General features: G+C 43.3%; 1 protein-coding gene across 1 annotated transcript in view; it reads right to left on the minus strand.

Moving 5' to 3' along the window:
* LOC121284863 (activin receptor type-2A) overlaps positions 1 to 22,815 on the minus strand; it is a 181,515-nt gene that overhangs the window by 14,691 nt on the left and 144,009 nt on the right. The window contains exons 7-9 of the mRNA XM_041200695.1: positions 10,746 to 10,891; positions 8,676 to 8,790; positions 5,716 to 5,854 (exon numbers count right to left, since the gene is read on the minus strand). Coding sequence (XP_041056629.1) covers positions 5,716 to 5,854; positions 8,676 to 8,790; positions 10,746 to 10,891 — 400 coding nt within the window. The remainder of the gene's footprint in view (positions 1 to 5,715; positions 5,855 to 8,675; positions 8,791 to 10,745; positions 10,892 to 22,815) is intronic.

Below are 22,815 nucleotides of genomic sequence, written 5' to 3' on the forward strand. Positions count from 1 at the left end.
GTGCTTCTCGTTTCCCGACCCCTCACCCACACCCACCTCCCCTACCCACTTAACCCTCCCCCTCAATGATGCATGATACTTTTTCTCCTTTCAAGATTCACCAATTAATTCACCAATCACAAGCAGCTCCTAATAAAATGATAATACCCACTGTTAGTATCTGGTTACAAATATTGTTTGATATTTGAAACAAAGGGCAGTGATTGACAGATGTTGAGGGGTGACTTGATCGATGTGTACAAAATTATGAGGGGCCTAGATGGAGTAGACAGGAAAGAATCGTTTCCCATAGCGGAGAGGTCAATTACCAGGGTGCACGGTTTTAAGGTCATTGGTAGAAGGATTAGAGGGAATATTAGGAGAAACATTTTCACCCAGGGGATGGTAGGTGTCTGGAACTCTCTGCCCAGATTGCTTGAGACAGAAACCCTCAACTCATGAAAAGGTTTCTGCATCTACAGCTGAAGATCTATAACCTGCAAGTGCTGGAAGGTGGTATTAGAATGAGCAGCTATTTTTATCAGCCAGTGCAGACACAATGGGTTGAATGGCTTCTTTCTGTGTCGTAACATTTCTAAGGTTCTATATATATTTATATGCAGCAAGGGTCATTAATATTAAGAGCAGTACTAGTTTGTGTGCGCCCTATAGGTGATCCCACAACTACTGTACAAACCAGAAAGTGCAAATTTTACTTCAACAGCATCATGCAATATTGTTAATCTGACAGAAAAATATCCCATTAGTTACTTTACAACACTGTTTTCTGCACATTGCACCATTTTGGAGGGAACGAGTCAATATTTGCAGCCCAAATAAACCGCACAAGATCTTTTTCATGCTGTAGAGGTAGAAGAAATTCTACTGCCTGGGTGCATGATATTATTCAATATAATTATTTCATACTATGAAAGGGATGTAATTGGGTTCTATTTTATCAGTAATTTCACAGGGTCCAAAGCTCAAATGACTCCTGAGCAACAAAATGGAATGATTGAACAACAAAAGTCTTCACCATTGATGAGAAGCATTGAGCCCTTAGGTATCTCTGTGCGAAACAACTTTTAAGCGACCAGAGGACAAAGACTGAATGGCTTACAGTTGGTATGTGTTTTCTTGATCAGCAAGTCTTAAGACTCTTGATTGCTGTTTCTCACTACAATATACTTTCAACATCTACTATGCAGCACAACTTCTTCACGATATTTCAATACCTGAAAACACTCAAAAGCAGCATGATAGAGTGAGATAATAGGTAAGTAGACAAAAGGACAAGTTTGAATGCAATGGAAAAGACTCCTGAGAATCATGTGCAGTGTAAAACAGCCATTCATTATGAGACCATTACACACACCTGTCCTGGCAATTTCACCCCACAAAGCCTGCTCACAATGAACTTCCATTAGCCACAAAATAAACAGAACTCAGCCATGATTTCCACCCTCTGCTCACAAGATAATTATGGATAACAAAGGCTATCTAACCCAGCTCATCTCATCCATCCAGAATGACATACAAACATACAAATTAAGAGTACGAGTAAGCTATTCGGCCCCTCAAGCCTGCTCTGCCATTTGATAACGTTGCCTACATTCGACCAGTGACTACAACTGAAAAATACTGAATTGGCTGTAAAGCAATTTGGGACATGGTGAAAGATGCTGTATAAATGTAGGTTTGTATAAATGTATAAATGCATGCAATAGGACAAAGTGACTGTAGCAATGGTGAAACTAGACGCCCAAATGCTAATTCTCTGAGGATAATTACTCATGGCGCAATCAACTGATGTTACAAAAGTGGCTACCAAAACAGCACTACATTTAAAAAACAATTCAACTCTGTAGCTAATACAACCTTACTATTCTGACTTCTCTGGCACAACCCACAATATACCATAAATGGCAGCTGCCCTTTTTACACTAATGACACTATTCCCAGGATTTGTCAATCAGGCATCCACCAGGAAAAATGTAAACTGAATTGTTGACCTGAATTTTTCAAAGAATGATACATGTACAAAAATTCAGTACAGCCTTAACTCAAGAACTGGATTGTTTCCCCTTCCACCAGAGGCTGAAATACAAATTGTGTTTGTGAATTTATAGCCTGCCTAGGGTGAACTTAAGATGGAGTAAGATCTGTAAAGCCTTTCTTTAAGAAATTGCCTTGTGACAACTGGGGGTTTCATTCTCAGGCTCTGTAAAGAGTAATAAAACAGGCGAAAGTAAGTCAAGACCCTGTTTTGTATCATTCCTGGTTTTTACATTACCTCTTGCATTAATTTTGATGAGGCCTAAGATTCTCAAGCCTCCAGTACATCAATACAGCATGTCACCAGAATTGTGCCTACCTACTTTAGGGCATAATGAAAATTTAAACTGCTATTTATATGCTGGTTTAAATTCAAAAGATAAATTTGATAAGTGCACAGTATTTAAATTAGTGGTACTAAACCTAGAAAGTGACTCCCCAACCCTTCCCCCTCAAGCTGCCACTACCTCCATAGCCCCTACTCTGTAAGCACCCTGACCACCCCTCAACCCCACCACAAACACCCTCACCTGCCCCTCACACTCCCGACCTCCATCTAATTCCCGCACCCCCCAGCATCCAATTGGCTCTAAAATTATTACAAGAATATGACTTTACATTTTTTAAGCAGAATTCAACCAAAAATGGCAGTAACTGAGAGTAGGAACTGCTGCTGCTGAACTTTGGGCAGCTTTGTGGCTTTCTGACAGGCTTTCCAAAAAAAAAATCGGAATCACAAAGGTGCCCAATGGTCGGAAGCACCAGCAGTCCATATTTTCAGCTACTGTCAGTAAAACTGGCCAGGAAGATTGACTTAGAAAAAAGATCATAACTCTCAGCAATCAGAACACTCTGGTTGATTGTTCCGATTTTTAAAAAAAGCTGGTCTTTCAAGTCTTTTTTAAATTTTTGTTTAAAGGATGCGGGCATCGCTGGCTAGGCCAACAATTATTGCCCATCCCCAATTGCCCTTGAGAAGGTGGTGGCGCAACTCTTGCTGGACAATAAGGAACTCCATTTACATCACCCAACCTGGCACCCCCCCTCAACCTTTGGGCCCCAGTGTTTGGCACTGTCAACAACCCCTCTCCCGAGCCCTGTCTCAGGCCACTAACATCAAAGGTTAATTGCTGTCAAGTGAAAATGTTTTATCAAATTTGCAGAACTTTCACCTCGATATGGGAGGCGAGAACAGAGGTAGCTTGGTGAGTAATTTCATGCTGCGAGCTAGCACCGTTCCCCCCCAACCCTGAGCCATTTTGCCAGAGATCTGATTGGAAGCAGAATGGCAAGCCACCTGCAAGTGGGAGTAAGTTAAAGGCCAACTAGAATTTTCTAGTTGCCTTCAAGGGCCCCATGGCATCAGCAGTATTACAGCAGACTCTAAAGAATCTCCTCCCCCAACCTTGTCACAGTTGCAGCCATTGGCTGTACGCTGCCTTGTGGAGGTGTTTATCTTCCACAATGGTGGCCCAGCAGCTGTAGCCAAGTTTTATTTCAGGTTTTTAAATTTCTGGGAGGCATTCCCTCTCTCCCATACCTTCAACAGCAGGCTTAGCTCATTCCAGCTTCAAGAGTCCTCCTGCCATCGGGCCACTAATCGGCCAATCAAAGGAAATTACTGCTGGGTGACTACTCCGAAACAGTGCGAGATTGAGACCCCCAATTGCGCTCAGTGTCAAGGTGTTGACCAAAAATGCAAAATCCTGCCAGCAGTCACTTTACTTTGAAGTAAATTTCAAGCATGTCAATAATCTCATTATAATCATGCAACATTAACTTGCGTCTTTTGCAGTCGAAGGTAGTACAGACTCAGGTAACTAATGAGAGAAATGTCCCTAAAATTTAACCACAATAGTGACCGTCTAATTTTTTTCTGTTATGTATCGTCTATTCACTTAAAAGCGCAGTATGCTTAAATTTTTTTGCATGGTCATGAACGTGTGCCATTTCAAAGGGGATGACATGCACATGGTAACTTGTGGGCTGCTGTGCAATTTAAAGGGAGCAACGGTCATAACCAACTATATAGTGGTGGTCAAGAGCTTAGAAAGGAATTGTATAGGACTACCAATGGACAAGTTGATGAACTTTTATAATCTGATACATAAATCTTGGCCCAACAATTATTCTTAACTCCGCAATTAGTGTTAGGAGATGGAATAGTGGGTGCAGCTGGTTGGATACCTTTTTTTGGAGGGGGGGGGTGGGGGCGCCTGGCACCGGCATGATGGGTACAGTGGCCTCCTCTGGCGCTGTATTACTTTAAGACGACCATGAGTGTGTGCATGCATGCGAGTCAAGATGAAAGACTGACCTGGGAAATGAAAGGTTTATTTTTTTACTTTTTCTTGCAATTCTAGAGTTAAATGTTTGCACTGCTGCCCCAATGGTTCTCTGTTCAGACATACTCTGGCAGTCCCAAGCTCGGTCAAGGACCTTTGGGGTCAAGGGAATCATGCGTGTTGTGCCTGAAGGTTTGGATGATTACAACTTCTTTAGGAATGGGACACATAATCATTTGGTTGATGACAAAATTGTTTCAGTTCTCAAAACCAAGTATGCTGGCTTGGGACTATTTGGAATATAGAAACAGGAGTCACCACTTGGCCTCTCAACCCTTTTCTGCCATTCAATTAGATCATGGCTGATCTTTATTTTAACTTGATTTACCACTTTGATTCCAAAACCCTTAATATACTTAGCTACCAAAAAGCTATTGCACAGTTTTAAAACTTCCAATGGTACCAAGGATGAGGGACTTCAGTTATGTGGAGGTATCAGAGAAGCTGGGTTCTTCTCCTTAGAGCAAAGAAAGGGGACATTTAATAGAGATGTTCAAAATTATGAGGAGTTTTGATAGTGTAAATAAGGAGAACCTGTTTGCACTGGTAGGAGGCTCAGTAATCAGAGGACACATATTCAAGGTGATTGGCAAAATAACCAGAGGGGAGAACTTAAAAAAAAAAATTGTGATGATCTAGAATGCATTAGCTGAAAGCATGGTGAAAGCAGATTCAAAGCAACTTTCCAAAGGGGCATTGGATAAATACGTGAAGCAGAAATATTTGCTGGGCTATGAAACTAATGGGATAAGTTCCTTTAAAGCCCAGTGGGCCAAAAGGCCTTTTACTGTGCTGTATGAATCTATGATCTACATAGTTCTGGTTATCTAGTACAAATGTTTAGTGGGAATTGTGTTGCGTATTCTTAGCTTTCTATTTTTTTCAGGAAACAAATTATGGAACTAAATTGAAGCTAACGACAGTGGGATGAAACATAACATCTGAGTTTAAAAAGAAGATACAATTGAGAAATTGTCAACAAGGTTCTCTGATTGTGCTATCACTAAACCAGGGCTGATACCATTCAGGGTGTGCAGATTGCCTTCTGCAGCCCAGAAATGTGTCAACTATATAGGCCATTCTATCAAATGATCTTCAAAATTGCATTTACTGTTGAATGCTAAAATTATGAGAATAGGTTGCATAAATTTGGCTTGTATTCCCTTGGGTAGAGAAGATTAAGAAGCAATCTACTAGACATCTTGTCAAGGTGTTCGATACAGTTAAGAAGAGGGTTCCACTTTGGGCAGGGGGGCGGGGGCAGATGGGGCAAGTTGGGGGAAGGCCAATACAAGGAGTGGTATACTTTTTGGTTATAGTAAGAAACCAGACCAACCATCTGCAGCTGTACACCTTGATGCCAATTCCCACAGCACGAGACCCATTGAGTACATGTCTATCCTGAGGAATGCATCACGCTGGAAATTTATTGCACCTTCCAAGACCTCCGGAGCCATGTACCTTCTGGTGCCAACCTTCGAAGAAGAGAAAAACAGACTTTTAAAAAAATCTAATATGCACATTTTTATTCATAAAATAAACCCTCTTTTGGGTTCCCTGGGCCTTCCAAAACATCTGACAGCCAATGAATTGCATCTAAATTGCCATTATTATTATTTTGTGGGCAAATGTGGCAGCCAATATGCACACATAATGGCCCCTCACACAGCAATGAAATATACATCAGCTAAGCTGTTTTTAGCAGTGTTGGTTGGGGAAGATAATTCAGTCAAATAAAAACGTTCACACATTCTTCCCCAAATCACAGAATCATTAAACTGGCAAAATAATGGTCAGGGTTCTCAATTATGTGTAATGCTAAGTCACATCAGACTACATTTATGTTTTGGATAATTTTATTTGGCAACATGAGAAACTGACAGGAAAGGAACATGGTACAGTTTTTGCAATACTAATGATGGCAAAAATGTCAGCAATCGCAATAATTACAACATTAAAACTGACAGCAACTTCAAGAGTTTGCACACGCAAAATTAAATACAGAAATTAGTAACTGCTTTCAGTGTTGAGAGAGGAGAATTCAGCGATGGTAATGCTGTTGAATATCATGGGGAGACGGTTACATTCTCTCTTGTTGGAGATGGTCATTGGAGATTGGCCTAGCACTTGCGTGGCACGAATGTTACTTACCACTTATCAGCCCAAGCTGAATGCTGTTCAGATCTTGCTGCATATGGACACAGACTGCTTCAGTATCTGAGGAATCACAAATTGTGCTGAACATAGGCCAATCGTCAGTGAATATCCCCACTTCTGACCTTATGATGGAAGGAATATCATTGATGAAGCAGCTAAAGTTAGTTGGGCCTAGGATACTACCCTAAGGGACTCCTGCAGTGATGTCTTGAGATTGAGATGATTGACCTCCAACAAACACAACTATCTTCCTCTGTGCTAGGTATGAATCCAACCAGTGGATAGTTTACTCCCCACCGATTCTAATTGACTCAAGTTTTGCTGGGGCTTCTTATATCAATGCTGCCTTGACGTCAAGAGCAGTCACTCTCACCTCACCTCTTGACGTCATTTTTCGTCTATGTTTGCAGCAAGGCTGTAATTAAGTCAGGAGCTAAATGGCTCTGGCGGAACCCAAACTGAGCATCAGTGAGCAAGTTATTGCTGAATAAGTACCTCTTGATAGTGCTTTCGACGACTCCTACCATCACTTTGCAGATGATTGAGAGTAGAATGATGGGGCGGTATTTAGCTGGCTTTTGTGGGCAGGACATACCTGGGTAATTTTCCATATTGCCAGGTAGATGCCAGTGTTATAGCTGTACTGGAATAGGTGTGCAACTAGTTCTGGAGCACAAGTCTTCAGTGCTATTAATGTCAGGACCAATAGCCCTTTGTGGTATTCAGTGCCTTCAGCTGTTTCTTGATATTATGCAGAATGAATTGAATTGGCTGAAGGCTGGCATCTGTGAAGCTGGGAACCTCGAAAGGAGGCCAAGATGGATCATCCACTTGGCACTTCTGGTTAAAGATGGTTGCAAATGCTTCAATCTTCTCTTTTGCACTGATGTGCTGGGCTCCCCCATCATTGAGGATGCAGATATTTGTGGAGCCTCCTCCTCCAGTTAGCTGTTTAATTGTCCACCACCATTCATGACTGACATGGCAAGATGCAGAGCTTAGATCTGATCCACAGGTTGTGGGATCACTTAGCTCAGTCTATTACATGTTGCTTCTGCTGTTTGGCATGCAAGTAGTCCTGTGTTGTAGCTTCACCAGAGTGACAGCTCAATTTTAGGTATTCCCTCCTGCATTCTTCATTGAACCAGGGTTGATCCCCTGGCTTGATGGTAATGGTAGAGTGGGGAATATGCCATGTCATCAGGTTACAGGTTGAGGTGATTGGCTGTTACCCTACTTGCTAACCTCACTGCAATTGCGCACCTGGAAATCCTCTTGACCTGATTTAAGCTGCATTTAGGAAAGGAGAAGTCCATGTAGCTAGATTTTTGTGGGCAATTTTCTTCAAGGTCAGCGGCAAGCACAGCTGTTTTGCCACTGACTGCAAAATCCAGGCCGAAATCCACGCTGTACGTATCCCATTATGAGAAAATACAACTAGATTATATGCTCAAAGGGAAAGGGGAACGAATCTAGTTCTGTACAAATTTACTGACCCAATAACCCCAAGAAGTGCTGGAAAATATATTACTAGCTGCAATTCTCTAGTTGAACTCAAGGAATCTCCCAATGTTATGCATGCAGACCTACAATGTTTGCAGCGTTTGTCCAAGGGCTGTGCTTAAATAGATTGGTTCCTGATCTAGTCTAAAGTTGCAGGCCCCCCTTGAAATTAAGAATCACTATAGGTCTCCATGCTTCTGACTTTATTAGATAAGCTAAGGAGGAAAGAAGGCCCAAAATTGGAGATCTCCATGGCTTAGAAATAATGTATTTTAAAATTTTGAGATGTGTGGGGGATGGAGGCAGTACTTTGGTTCTTAAAAAAAAAAATCTACTTATGTAGGATGTAGGTGCAATGGGAATGGAATATTGCTAAGTAACAGGGTACAGGTAGATGTAGATTAAAGCTCTTGCTACTCTGCACCAATAATATTCCTCAGTCCCCTTAGAAGAATAGCTCTACTGTATTGTCGCTTCTATTCATTTCACACTCGAAACACACAAGGATCTGCCAAATCAAAGGCAACCTGATTGTCATTTAACTGCTGTTAAAGCACTTGTATAGCTTAACAGGTATTTGCTTTGAACATCTTCATATAGAAATTCTTGATTAAACCACATCTTAATAGTTCATACCTGGCCATGTGTATCACCTGCTGACTTCCCAGCTTCAAATCGCAAAGCTAAACCAAAGTCTCCTATACAAGCAGTGAGATTGTTCTTCAGCAACACATTTTTACTTTTGAAGTCCCTGTTCAAACAGAGCAGAAATACTAGTCCTTACAAAAGAAACTAAGTCATCTCATCAGTGCACGTAGCTCATGCATCCACATTATTTCACAGAATAAAATTTACTTTAGGAAGTGTCTTATACCGTAGAAACTTCATACACAATGGATAATTTTGAAATGCAATAACTTGTGTATACAAATATGGCAGATATTTTACAAACTGCAAGATTGCACAAAAAACAATACATATGGCAATTTGATGTTTGATTTGGTAGTAGGAGTTTAAAAATAAATGGTGGCATATGAATGCTCTATTTGAGTAATCTCATAGTATTTTTAACCATTCACCCAAAATTACTAGAACAGGCAATCAGGGCCTTGGTGCAAAACCACAGCTGACATCTGTACTACTAACAGTGGTGCAGCTAACTGCTAACCAAGATATAGGGCTGGGTTTTTCACTAACAAGGTGGGGTGCTCGAGTAAAGAAATTTCTTGACTTGGTAGACATGTCTCCATATAAATGTCCCCCAGACAGACTATTTTTACTCCAGGAGGCAGTGACAAGATCAAATCAGGCCTGGAAGCAGTTCAGAGACAACTACGGAGGCATGCAAGTGCCAATGCTAAAAAGGCCTGCCTCGGTTCTCGGAGACTTTGGCCCAGTCATATTAAAGTCTGTTAGGGCCTCTAGCCCTCACCCCTCACACTCCAACCCACTTTTCATTTCCCCTCATACTTCCCAATCCCCCTCACTCAATATGGGCTATACACAGAGCCAATGAGCCATATAATACCAATGGTAAGTCTTGAAATGCTCACAAAAAATACCCATTCAGAAATCTGAAAAAAAAACCTGTTGCTCTTATAAGCATATAAGAGTGTCAGACACTGCGATTCACAATTTCAATCAGAAGCTTCATCACACTTCACTCCTCCTAATCTTGGCCAAATATACATGCAGATCAAAGAAATAATAGCTGACTTATAAGTTTATAATAAAATAACCAAAGCTAACACTCCACTGCAGCATGTGTAATCAGACCCCTGCTAAGCTAATCCATTAGTGAGTCTTGGAGTCCAGCCAGGCATTAATAATGAGGCCTCATGGAGAAACAGATGTGTAGCCATCTGTTTCCTCTGTTGATATAGTTGCCAAGTGGCCTCATTATAAATGCTTTGCTAAGCTCCAAGACACTAATAGATTAGCTCAAGAGGGGTCTGTTTTCACAGGTGGAAGTGGAGTGTTTGCTTTCATTTATTGACATCTTTATGAGATTATAAAAAGTTAGTCTTTTCTTGAACTCTTTTTTTCAATATCTGTATGTTTGTTTGGACATGATAAAGAATTGTGAAGTGAGGTAAAGCTTCTGTTGTTGAAACTATGAATGGCAGTGTCTGATTGACTGTATATTCCGAAAGCCCTTTCCTCATGAGCATTTCAAAGCTTGTCATTGTAATTATATGGCTCATTGGTTCTGCACAAAGCATATATTTCAAAAGGTTCCCAAATCATGACTATGGTTCACAACTGCTCTGAGGTGCTGTGAACTACAAGTCCTCTACTCTACGAAAATCGAGGGAGGTTATGTGATGCCTACCTGAAATCGGCCAGGTTGAAAGTGCAGGATGTAGGCTCACTACCCCACCCTTAACTCCCACCAGCACAAACCGTCAGCATGGAATCGCAGAATTGGGTCCAGCCCACCATTTTTAAAGGCCTCCGGAGTAGGTCCAACTCCAGCCCATATGATCAAGTCCCAGAGCATGTCTTGAAGCCATAATCTTCTGACTAAGGGGTGAGTAGGTGATCAACAGAGCCAAGCAGACCAAGAACAACAGCAGTACGAGAAAGGAAAGACTACCAAACTATCTGAATGTCCCATTCATAGATTTTTGACCGGATTCCAAATATAACTGCTCATTTAATTAAGCTCAGGAACAGGTTCTAAGGACATCATTAAGTCAGGTGTACCTGTGAGCAATGGCAGGTTTGTGTCCATCTTTTAAACCAGGTTTATCTTCATGAAGATAAGCTAGGCCTCTGGCCATACTCTCAGCAATATGGCATAATTCATTCCAAGTAACCACATTAGCTTTTAGATAATCTGTCAAGGAACCCTGAAAGCAAAACAAAGTAAATACTTTTGGTAAACACAGGCTTCAACTGGGAAAGGTCTTAGCTCCATAATTTTCTTCAGACTTCTAACAGGTAAAGTGAGGGGGGCATCATGTTAATTTAAATTACTTGTAGGTTTACTTCAAAAAATATATTCTTTATCTTCACGTTGTTATGGTGTAGCCAATGGTAAAAGCTGGGCTGCTCAAACCCCAAAGGGAAACCTGAAACAACTGCCACAACAGTTTTGCAATTTGTATAAATTTCGAGATCCATGCCTTGAATTCAGTAGTAATAAGGCCACTGAGTCTTATAGGTTTCTTACAAAACTAAATTAAACCTTTATTAATGAAAAGAAAAATGATTTTAAGTATATACACAGGTTTATAAGTTACTGCTATAATAACTTCTAACTTTCCTGATTAATCTAATTTCCAGTTATACCTCGGTTAAGGCTTCTAGCTTCCCTGATTAATCTAACTCCCTGTAACACTTCTGTTAAGGCAACAGTAAAAACACACAGATTTTAAAAGACCCAGGCAAAGTAACATGATACTCAAAACAGTCGAATTCAAATTGAAAACAGAATTACCTGGAAAAACTCAGCAGGTCTGGCAGCATCGGCAGAGAAGAGAAGAGTTGATGTTTCGAGTCCTCAAGACCCTTCAACAGTGAAGGGTCATGAGGACTCGAAACGTCAACTCTTTTCTTCTCAGCCGATGCTGCCAGACCTGCTGAGTTTTTCCAGGTAATTCTGTTTTCGTTTTGGATTTCCAGCATCTGCAGTTTTTTTGTTTTTAATTCAAAGTGAGTTTTCTTAACTTCAGTTCTTGCAGACTTCAGTTTGGGCACAGAGGCTGGAGGCTTTTCACACTTATTAAATCTTAGAATGCCTTCCCTTGCACACAGCCTTCTCTCCTTCATATACATTTTCCCATTTGAATGCAAATTCCCATTGTTTCACTATGTCTTTGGACTTTACCTCTCTGATAATCAAAATCTAACATAGTACCAATTTTACCAGTAATCTTTGGGATAAATAAGCACACTGCTTCTTAACCTCTCCTAGTTAGGTGAAACATTTCATGCCCTCTTTTGAATTCAAGCTACTCTGGTTTATTTAAAAATGCAAATGTTATCTTTACACCTCACACCTTACAACTTCAACCATGTTTACCTATTTAACATTTCAAACCTAGCTTGTCTTCTGATAGATCAAAGCCTTCTGACCAACTGTCTTTAATCCAATTAAGTCCCAGTCACTCACACACTTTTCCTATCCTTACAATAAAGTTCAATAACAATGAAAATTATTATATTTTCCTGACAACATCTATTTAAGTCCTTTTTAGGTTTCCCATAGCACAATGTAATTCTTCAGGCCGGGGGTGGGTTAACAAAATACAAATTTATGGCTTTCTTCAGTCTGTTTTGTAACCAACATAAATGCTTGATCTATTCTCTTATTTTGTGCAGAGAAATGTATTACCCTGTTTGGCACCTCTTTAATGGGTCAATGGAAATGACTGTAACACAAAATCAAACAACTTTAATGATTAAAATTCTTCCATATTACATTTGTGTGTGTGTAAGAATCTCAATCATAATTGAAATAAAAACAGAAAATGCTGGAAATACTCAGCAGGTCAGTCAGCATCTGTGGAGAGAAGCAGAGTTAACGTTTCAGGTCGATGATGACCATTAATCAGAACAAATGAGATTGACTCAGAGTCAATTATGCCACTTATACAGTTATGGTATATTAGGTCCAACATTAAAAGTTTAGAAAATGAGGTGAAACATTGAGAAAATGAGAAAATATTGGAGAAAAAAATAATTCCATATTATTTCATCACCACTGACCAAAGTTAGCAACAGGCAGATCAAGGCAAACAATAAATTATACAAACTGCAAATGTTGCAGTAGCTTCTGCTTTGGGTGAAATAGGCAATCCAAGCACAAATTGTACTCAAAACTGCAACTTTTCTGAACTAAAGTCACGGTTCTGCTTGAACTCATTTGTTTAATCACAAACATAAATCCTTTCATGAAGTGGTGAATTTGGGGAGTTTTTCAGAACACAAATATTTATTCTTCCCCCTTGTATTAAAAAATATTGCTTGATATGAAGAGCGGTAACCTGGTCCAGTTTTATTAAAATAGCTGATAGTATTTAGCACAAAAATAAGCATTTTTAATAAAGGTTTGGTCTACCACCCGAGTGTAACCTAAATAACTGAAAATGATTTTTAAACATTATATAAAACCATTGGTGTAGGCGCATCACTCTGAGTAAATTTTTTAATATTGACAATTTTTAAAAAAAATTCATTTTCCTTCCCCTTTCCCTGGGGGGAATGTTGCTTGCACTGCTTCAAATCAGTGCAAATGATTGCAGAAACTCTATTTGCCATGGACATAACCCAGGCTTGTAATTCCTTGACTTTCTGCACAGGTTTGGCTGATTTCAGATGAAATTAGTGGAATCTTCAAAAACATGATGAGCAAAGAATTCAATTTTTCTTTAAATACATTTTAAACATTGTCAACTGGTCCTCACAAGAAGCTCCAATAAGTAGCTCAAATTTCATTGGCAAAGCCAGCAGTTATCTATCAGGACACAGCATCCATTCACTCACATTTAGTTCACGCTAACAATTTCTAAAGTATTGCAATTTAAATATTTTCATCTTTTCTGTATTGCATTCTCAACAATTTGGTATTTCTCAACAACACACTTGACATTTCTAATCCCAAGACTCAACAGGTCCAGGGAAATTTCAGCTCACATACTGGGGCAATGAAAAAAACCATCATCTATTGTATTGCATATTTCATACCTTAAATATTCACTACCTGCACCACTGGTGTACCGTGGCTACAATGTGTACAAGATGCAGTGGAGCAACTTACCAAGGCTTCTTTGGCAGCACCTTCCAAACCTGTGACCTATACCGCCTAGAAGAACAAGAACAGCAGGTGCATGGTCACATCAGCACCTGCAAGTTCTCTTCCAAGAAACATACCAACCTGACTTGGAAATGCATCACCATTCCTTCATCGTCAAATTCCTCCCACTCCCTGCCTAACAGTACTTTGGGTGTACCTGTACTACATTAAATTCAGCTGTTCAAGAAGATGGCTCGCCACCACCACCTTCTTAAGTACAATTAAGGATAGGCATTAACACATCCTCATTCCATGAATGAATAACAAAAATGCCAGGGATTGGCTTTGTTACAGTATTGTAATACAAGAGTCTGGTGCATAAAGGATTATCAGTATCGCCCAGAGTGATGTAAAAGAACACATGACCTACACCTAGGGGTTAGTGTTGTATGTAGCATGGAGTAGTATGTAGTATCCAGTAGCATGGAGACAGCTCCTAGCTTGGACCTTTATTATACCTATGTTTATAGTTTCTAGTACTTAATAAATACTTACTGTTGAACTAGCCAATACCACGCATACCTTAAGATCTAACAAACGACGCCCAACACCTTACAACATGGTGGCAATGACTGGAACAACTCAAAACCTCACAGAGACTGCAAAAGAAAATTAAAATCTTGGAAAACTGAAGGAAAAATCAAAGAAGCATTCTGGCCTGAAGAAAAGCTCAAGAAGCGAAGGAGCAAGAGGAAATCACCAGAGAAAAGCTCCAATGAAAGACTTGGAAGCTGAAGGCAGAAATTAAATGCCTCACTGTAGCAGAAAACTCCACTGAATCCTGTGGAAGTCCAGCTTCCATGCTCAAATTGTGCAGAGTCAGCAGACCTAGCAGGGGTGAGCTAAAAGTTTAAAATTCCTGGACATTTCAAGTTGTGAAAAAAGTTAAATACTATAGTATTCAGGGGGAGGCAATGGCATAGTGGTATTGTCATCAGACTACTAATCCAGAGACCCAGGGTAATAATCTGGGCACACAGGTTCAAATCCCGCCACGGCAGGTGGTAGAATATGAATTCAATAAAATTCTGGAGTGACGACCATGAAACCACTGTCGATTGTTGTAAAAACCCATCTGGTTCACTAATGTCCTTTAGGGAAGGAAATCTGTCACCCTTACCTGGTCTGGCCTACGTGTGACTCCAGACCCACATTACAGCGATGTGGTTGACTCTTATAATGCCCTCTAAAATGGCCTAGCAAGACAATGAGTTGTATCAAACTGCTACAAAGTCACAAAAAAGGAATGAAACTGGACCACCCAGCATCGACCTAGGCACCGTTAATGACTACGGCAATCTCAGCCCTGTCAACCCTGCAAAGTCATCCTTACTAACATCTGGGGGCTAGTGCCAAAATTGGGAGAGCTGTCTCACAGACTAGTCAAGCAACAGCCTAGACACTGTCACTCTCATGGAATTGTATCTTACAGATAATGTCCCAGACATCACCATCTGTGGGTAAGCCCTGTCCCAATGGCAGGACAGATCCAGCAGAGGTGGCGGCACCATGGTATGCAGTCAGGAGGGAGTTGCACTGGGAGTTCTCAACGTTGACTCTGGACTCATGGAATCAGGTCAAACATGGGCAAGGAAGCCTCCTGCTGATTATCACATACCGCCCTCCTCAGCTGATGAATCAGTGCTCCTCCATGTTGAACCCCACTCGGAGGAAGCACCAAGGGTGGCAAGGGCGCAGAATGTACTCTGGGTGGGGGAACTTCAACGTCTATCACCGAGAGTGGCTTGGTAGCATCACTACTGACTGAGCTGGCGAGGTCCTCAATGACATAGCTGCTAGACTGGGTATGACCCTAGGTGTTGTGGGAGCCAACAAGAGGGAAAAGCATATTTGATTTCATCCTCACTAACCTGCCTGCCATTGATGCATCTGTCCATGACAGTATTGGTAGGAGTGACCACACAGCACAGTCCTTGTGGAAATGAAGTCTCGCCTTCACATTGAGGATATCCTCCATAGTGTTATGTGACACTACCACTGTGCTAAATTGGATAGGTTTCAAATAGATCTAGCAACTCAAGACTGGGCATTCATGAGGTGCTGTGGGCCAACAGCAGCAGCACAATTGTACTCAAACACAATCTGTAACCTCATGGCCCAGTATATCCCCCAATCTACTGTTACCATCGAGCCAGGGGATCAATCCTGGTTCAATCAAGCATGTAGGAGGGCAGCATGTAGGAGGCCAGGAGCAGCACCAGGCAAACCTAAAAATGAGGAGTCAACCTGGTGAAGCTACAACACAGGACTACTTGCATGCCAAACAGCATAAGCAGCAAGGGATAGACAGAGCTCAGCGTTCCCACAACAAACAGATCAAATCTAAGTTCTGCAGTCCTGCCATCCAGTCGTGAATGGTGGTGGACAGTTAAACAACTCACAGGGAGAGGAGGCTCCACCGGTATCACCATCTTTTATTTTATTATTTTGCTTTTATCATCATCTTCAATGATGGAGGAGCCCAGCACTTCAGTACAAAAGATAAAGCTGAAGCATTTGCTACAATCTTCAGCCAGAAGTGTCAAGTGGATAATCCATCTCGGCTCCCTCCGGAGGTCCCCATGTCTTCAGTCAATTCAATTCACTCTACGTGATATCAAGAAACAACTGCAGGCACGACATACTGCAAAGGCTATGGGCCCAGACAATATTTCAGCAACAGTACTTAAGACTTGTGCTCCAGAACATGCCACGCCCCTAGCCAAGCTGTTCCAGTACAGCTACAACACTGGCATCCACTGCTATGTGGAAAATTGGCCAGGTATGTCCTGTACACAAAAAGCAGGACAAATCCAACCCGGCCAATTACCGCCTCATCAGTATATTTTCGATCATCAGTAAATTAATGGATGGGGTCATCAACAGTGCTATCAAGCGACACTTGCTTAGCAATAACCTGATCACTGATGCCCCGTTTGGGCTCCACCAGGACCACTCAGCTCCTGACCTCGTTAAAGCCGTGGTTCAAACATGGACAAAAGAGCTGAACTCTCGAAGTGAAGTGAGAGTGACTGCCCTTGACACCAATGCCACATTTGACCAAGTGTGGCATCAAGGAGCCCTAGCAAAACTGGAGTCAATGGGAATCAGGGGGGAAAACTCTCCCCTGGTTGGAGTCTTACCTAGCACAAAGGAAGATGGTTGTGGTTGTTGGAGCTCAGTTATCTCAGCTCCAGGACATCACTACAGGAGTTCCTCAGGGTAGTGTCCTTGGCCCAGCCATTTTCAGCTGCTTCATCAATTACCTTCCTTCCATCATAAGGTCAGAAGTGGAGATATTAGTTGATGATGGCACAATGTTCAGCACTATTCGCGACTCCTCAGATACTGAAGCAATCCATGTCCAAATGAGCAAGAACCTGGACAATATCCAGGCTTGGGCTGACAAGTGGCAAGTAACATTCACACCACACAAGTTTCAGGCAATGATCACGTCCAACAAGAGAGAATCTAACCATTGCCCTTTGACGTTCAATAGCTTTACCATCACCGAATATCACACCATCAGCTGCCAGTGAAGAAGCATGCAGTCTGCTTTGCGGAGACAGCTCTTATGGCCTTGGCAGTGGCTGGAGACGCCAGGCAAGAGGGTAGGTTGGGTGGGCACTCAAGCCCCTGCTTTTCGGACAAGTGCCTCGCTGTCGTCCTGGAGTAGGTGGCTGCCAGGGCGGACACCCTTGTATCAAGCGACAGAAGGAGCAGGCCACCACACCTGACAAAGAAAGCTTGGGAGGAGGTAGCAGCCCAGGTCGGCAGCTATGACGTACTGTGCTCAGTACCATGTTGGCTTGGGTCCATGTTGTGAAGTGTTAAGGGCTGGCCGTCCCAACATGGAGCTCAGGGATGTTAGAGTCCGAGTGCCAACTGTCAATGATGCCAGACCTGGCCAAGGGGGTGAGCCCTGGCAGCTTGGACTAATTGCCTTGTGGCTCTGGGGCCACAACTTGGATCTGCCCTGCAAGAGGTTCCTCAGGTGGAGTCGGCCAGGCTGCTAAGGCGCTGCAGGTAGAGAGTGGACTAATCAACGCTCCTCTGTCCTTTCAGGAGAAGACAAGCCATAACCAATTGGTGAGATCATGGACAGGCAGAGATCCGCCCAACCTGCTGCTGCTGACCAGTTCGAGCAGGGCTCCCTGGAACTGGAGAGTCGTGGAAAGGCAGGGATATCAAATGAAGATAAGAGCGCATTGCACAGAGGTGAGAGTTTCAGCATGTGCGACCATTCTAGTGTTGTCTCTTAATTGCCTCAAACCTGGAGTCTCTATTGATCATTGAAAAACAATGACACCATGAGGCAGATCTCCACTGTCTCACCAGGGTGTCTGGCATGCACAGTAACAGAGTGGTGACTTTAACTAATGATATATCCTTGTTCTCCCTTAGATTCGCCAGCACAAACTCATTCTCAGCAACCAGAAGGGCCACCCCCTGACGCCAGAGGGCCACCAGGCTTCATCTGCGCCTGCATCACAACTGTACTCTGAACCAGGTACCAGTGCAGATACCAGCACCTCAGTGGGCATTAGATTGTTGGCTACATTTTTGGTACACATTGGTGAGGGCAATTCACACTCGCTAGAGGTGCCGGTGGAGGCAGAGACTGCCCAGAGTACCAGCAGTCAGAAGGCTGCTGGAGACCAGGACGATGCTGGGTTAAAGGCAGATGATGAGCCTCTGGAGTCATTCATTAGACGGGAGATGCTGCTCGTCCAGCAGGATGTGCAGGAGGATCTGGCAGAGATCCATGAGGGTATGCATGCCATGGTCTCTGTTGTGGATGAGTCCATGCGGAGCATAAGGACTGCGTTGATCCTCTCATGGCCGAGCGCACTGCCTCCTCCATTGGGAGAGTGGCGACTCTCATGGAGAGACAGCTCCAGGGACAGAATCAGGGGTTCCTGGGGTTGTGCTCGGATGTGCAAACCCTCACACAGGCAATGACTTCAGGTGGTCAGTGCCAGTGTGGGAGATGGGTGAGGCACCCAGTATCCCAGCTGGGTGCCCGTCCAATGGCGAGCAGAGAGCTTCAGAGCAACCTCACGTTGGCGCACAACCTGCTTGTCATCTTTGCGGGCTCCTCTTAGGGCTGCAGCTCCTCTGCCCCTCTGCCAGTGACTGTTGCATCTGATCAGGCTGTGATGACCGGGGAGATGCCAGCTGTGGCACTGGTCGCTACCTCCCAGGCGGGGCCATCACAGGCTCCACACGTCAGAGGAAGACCGCTCAGGTAATCAAGGCCAACAAGACACCAGAGTCAGCACGCCATCTCCAATACCGCTGCCAGTGAGGGGGAGCAACAAGATGCAGCACTTGTAAAATTTAAGACACCATGAGCACAAGAGGGACTATTCACAGGTGATCTTCTGTTCAGTTATGCTTGGTTTATATGTCTACTGATGTGGACATCAACACCAGTAAAGGTCATGTTAATGTGATGAGAATGTGACAACAACATTAAACTTGCTTTTGCTCTGATTGCCTGAGTATGTTTCACGTTTTATTTTTGGTACAGGATACGCCAGTATGTGATGCTGGACGTGAGTGGCTCTGAACTTTATTGCACAGGCACTGAGTGGACTTTGGGTTCACATGACAGGGGCATTTCAGACATCCAGGATGGAGGCAGCAGCCCTGGCATGAAATGGGAGCAAATCTTTGACATCCTAACTGAAGGAGCGTCGGACGAAGGGGCATCCCTGGTGTCCCTGCCTCCCTGAAGGTTACAGGGGTCTAACTCCACACCCTCAGTGCTTTCCTCACCATGCTGCTCTTCTGACTCAATACTGGATTCATCCTCTATGGCCTGTGCAGTTACTTCAAGATTCTCTTCTTCCAGTGGGTCCCCCTTTGCCAGCGCCAAATTGTGGAGAGTGCAACATGCAACCACGATCAATGACACCTGCTCTAGGAGGTATTGTAGCGCTCAGTCTGAATGGTCCAGGCATCAGAAGTGCATCTTCAGAAGACATATGGTCCTCTCCATCACCACCCTTGTGGAGGCATGACTCCTATTATAATGCTGCTCTGCCCCTGTTCTTCGGTGGCAGAGAGGTGTCATAAGCCACCTTTTCAACGGATAGCTCTAGTTACCCAGCAGCCATCCATCCAGCCAAGCTGGAGCACTGAAGAGCCGTGGTACCTGGGATTGTCTGAGGATGTAAGCGTCATGGGAGCTGCCAGGGTACCTTGCTCAGCCTTGCAGGATATGCATTTTGTGGTCACAAACTATGTACACGTTCATGGAGTGGAATCCCTTCCTGTTGACAAAGGCATCCACTGGCGCCTTAATGGCCACATTATGTGCAGTCGATTGCACCCTGAATGAGGGGGAACCCAGCAATTGCTGCAAACCCTCTGGCTCGCTCAGCTTTGCTGGCCTCGTCCGTACAGAAATGAATAAATGTCATGAGCCGTCTGAACAGAGATTCTGTCACCAGCTTGACGCAACTGTGGACAGCTGACTGGGATATTCCACACTGATCCCCCACTGATCCCTGGAAAGAGCTGGATGCATAGAAGTTGAGGGCCACCGTGACCTTCAGAGCCACTGGCATGGGGTGTCCACCCACGCAGTCAGAGGTGATCTCAGGCCCAACCATATGACAAATGGATGTCACAGTCTTCCTAGAGAGTCGGAGCCTCCTTCGGCATTGCACCGCAGACATGTTGAGATAGCTGCGTCACTGCCTGTAAACTCTGGCAGCAGGGTAGTGGTGTCTTCTGCGGCCCCTTCCACCTTGGAATACCTGCAGCCATGCCCCCCTTGTGCCTGCGCCTCTCTTTCCACAGGTTGCTCCCCTGGATGCTGCATTGGGATACCTGGTCTCCTCTCCCTTCTGCCCCTCTTCCTCAGGGGGAGGAGATGCCAGCAATAGAGACCACAATCCCCATTACCAGGGTAAAAGGTGGCTGTCTGATACCTGGAATGTTCCACATGGTCAAAATCCTCTGGGGGCCTTGGAGACACCAATGAGTCCTCACATGCAACCTAGAAATGCTAAAAGTGCTAACAAGCCCTAAACAGAGATGAAGCTGCCAAGTACCAATAGGCAACCAGCAAACTATCCCCAAAACTCCTCTCAATGGCAGTGCTGCAGACCCTTTTTATCCCACCCTTGGATGAGCTTTTGCAAAAATGTCAGCTGCCTGCCTGCCCATTTTGCCAATGCGACGAATGTGAAATCGCATGGGCAATGTGAAATCTTGATCATTTGCCTTTTTAATGGCCTTAGATGGCCTTCTAATTGATGACGGGCGCAGCTCTGACACCCATGCATGCCACTTCTATCACATGAGTACGGGATGGCACTGGGACGCTCGTCTGGCGTCATCATGCGCCCACCTGATCAGCATAAAATTCAGCCTCTTGTGAAGAAGAGTACAGAGGTGCCATCTTGGATTTTCAGAAATCTCTCAAATCTGAACCTGCAATTTAAAAATTTTAACCATGGATCAGAAATCCACTCTTCCAGATCAATTTGGACTTATTCAAGACCCAGGTCAATCACAAAGTTGGGGACTTTGGAGCAAGAAATTCCTCAGACACATGACTGCTTCAGGTCTGGATAAAAAGGCAGAAGCTGAGCAAGTTAACATACTGCTTTATTAGGTAGGCCCAGTAGCCAACAATATAATAGCTAGATAAGGAATTAACGAATCATCTGCAAAATGTGAAGTTTTAAAATTATTCGACATTGATTATAACCTCAGAAGTATCAGAATCCTTGAAAAGGTTTAATTTAATAAACGTATCCAGCAGCCCGGAGAGCCTGTCGACTCCTTCATTAACGACCTGTACAGAATGGTTGAAAGCTGTGATTACAGTGAGCTGAAATTTGAATTAGATAACAGTAGTTGTATGAGTGGTGGACGACGTTCTATCAGACATACTTCAAGCGAAGGAAGGTGTAACTCTTGAGAGAGCCATCCAGATTGTCAAGTAATCTGAAATACATTTGCAGCACAGATCCCTTTTAAGGAGGGAAAGCAAACCGTGGTACAGAGTAAACCCTACTGTCCAGTTAGTGAAACAGCATAGAAACAGGGCCACTCCTGGAGGAGGAGAGCAACACCATAACTGACCAGTAAAGCGACCATGCCAACGCTATGGAACAAAACACCCCCCAGGCATGAAATGCCTAGCAATTTCCATGCTTTCAATGTAACTGAATAGGACGCTTTGGGAAGCTCTGCAAAGCCAAAATGCCATAACACACAGAAGATCTCAAGAAGATTCACAAGGTTGAGACAGTATACCAAGAGGGCACACAACCATGCTTCTTGGATGAGGTGAAATATCCTGGATTTTTGTTCTGGAATGCAGGCACCCCGGTTAATGGCCATCTCACAAACTTTAAGTTGGATACCGGTGCCAATGTTACGGTCCTATCAGACAAAAAATCACAGCCAAGACACCTCTGGCTATGAACAACAAACACGCCACTTTATGGTAAAAGCAAAATATGGCAGATGCTGGAAATCTGAAACAAAAACAAAAAATTCTGGGAAAACTCAGCAGGTCTGACAGCATCTGTGGAGAGAAAGACAAGAGTTAACGTTTTGAGTCCGTATGACTCTTCTTCAGACCACTTTATGGGCTTGGAGGAATCTGACCTCTGGTCACAGGCATGATTCAGGAACCATTAAGGTATGGCGGCAAACAAATTTTCGAGCTGATGGATGTCATCCATAACCAGTCTTTTTCTCTCCAGTAGAGATGCCTATGTAGCCCTGAATTGCCTCCAGAAGGCAGAAGATGTCAAGGAACCACTGTCGTTAACTATATAGAACTGCAAGTTCCTGAGAGATCTAACAAGAAAGATTCTCTCAGCCGGGACTTCAGCTCTGAATCGTCTTCTCACTTTGCAGAGCAGGTTCGTCCACTTTCATTACAGATGCCAGAAACCCCTCATTGGTCAGACCAGCCAACCATTCAGATGGTTACCATAGCACCTC

Source organism: Carcharodon carcharias, chromosome 12 (assembly GCF_017639515.1).
Source record: "Carcharodon carcharias isolate sCarCar2 chromosome 12, sCarCar2.pri, whole genome shotgun sequence".
Lineage (NCBI taxonomy): Eukaryota > Metazoa > Chordata > Chondrichthyes > Lamniformes > Lamnidae > Carcharodon > Carcharodon carcharias.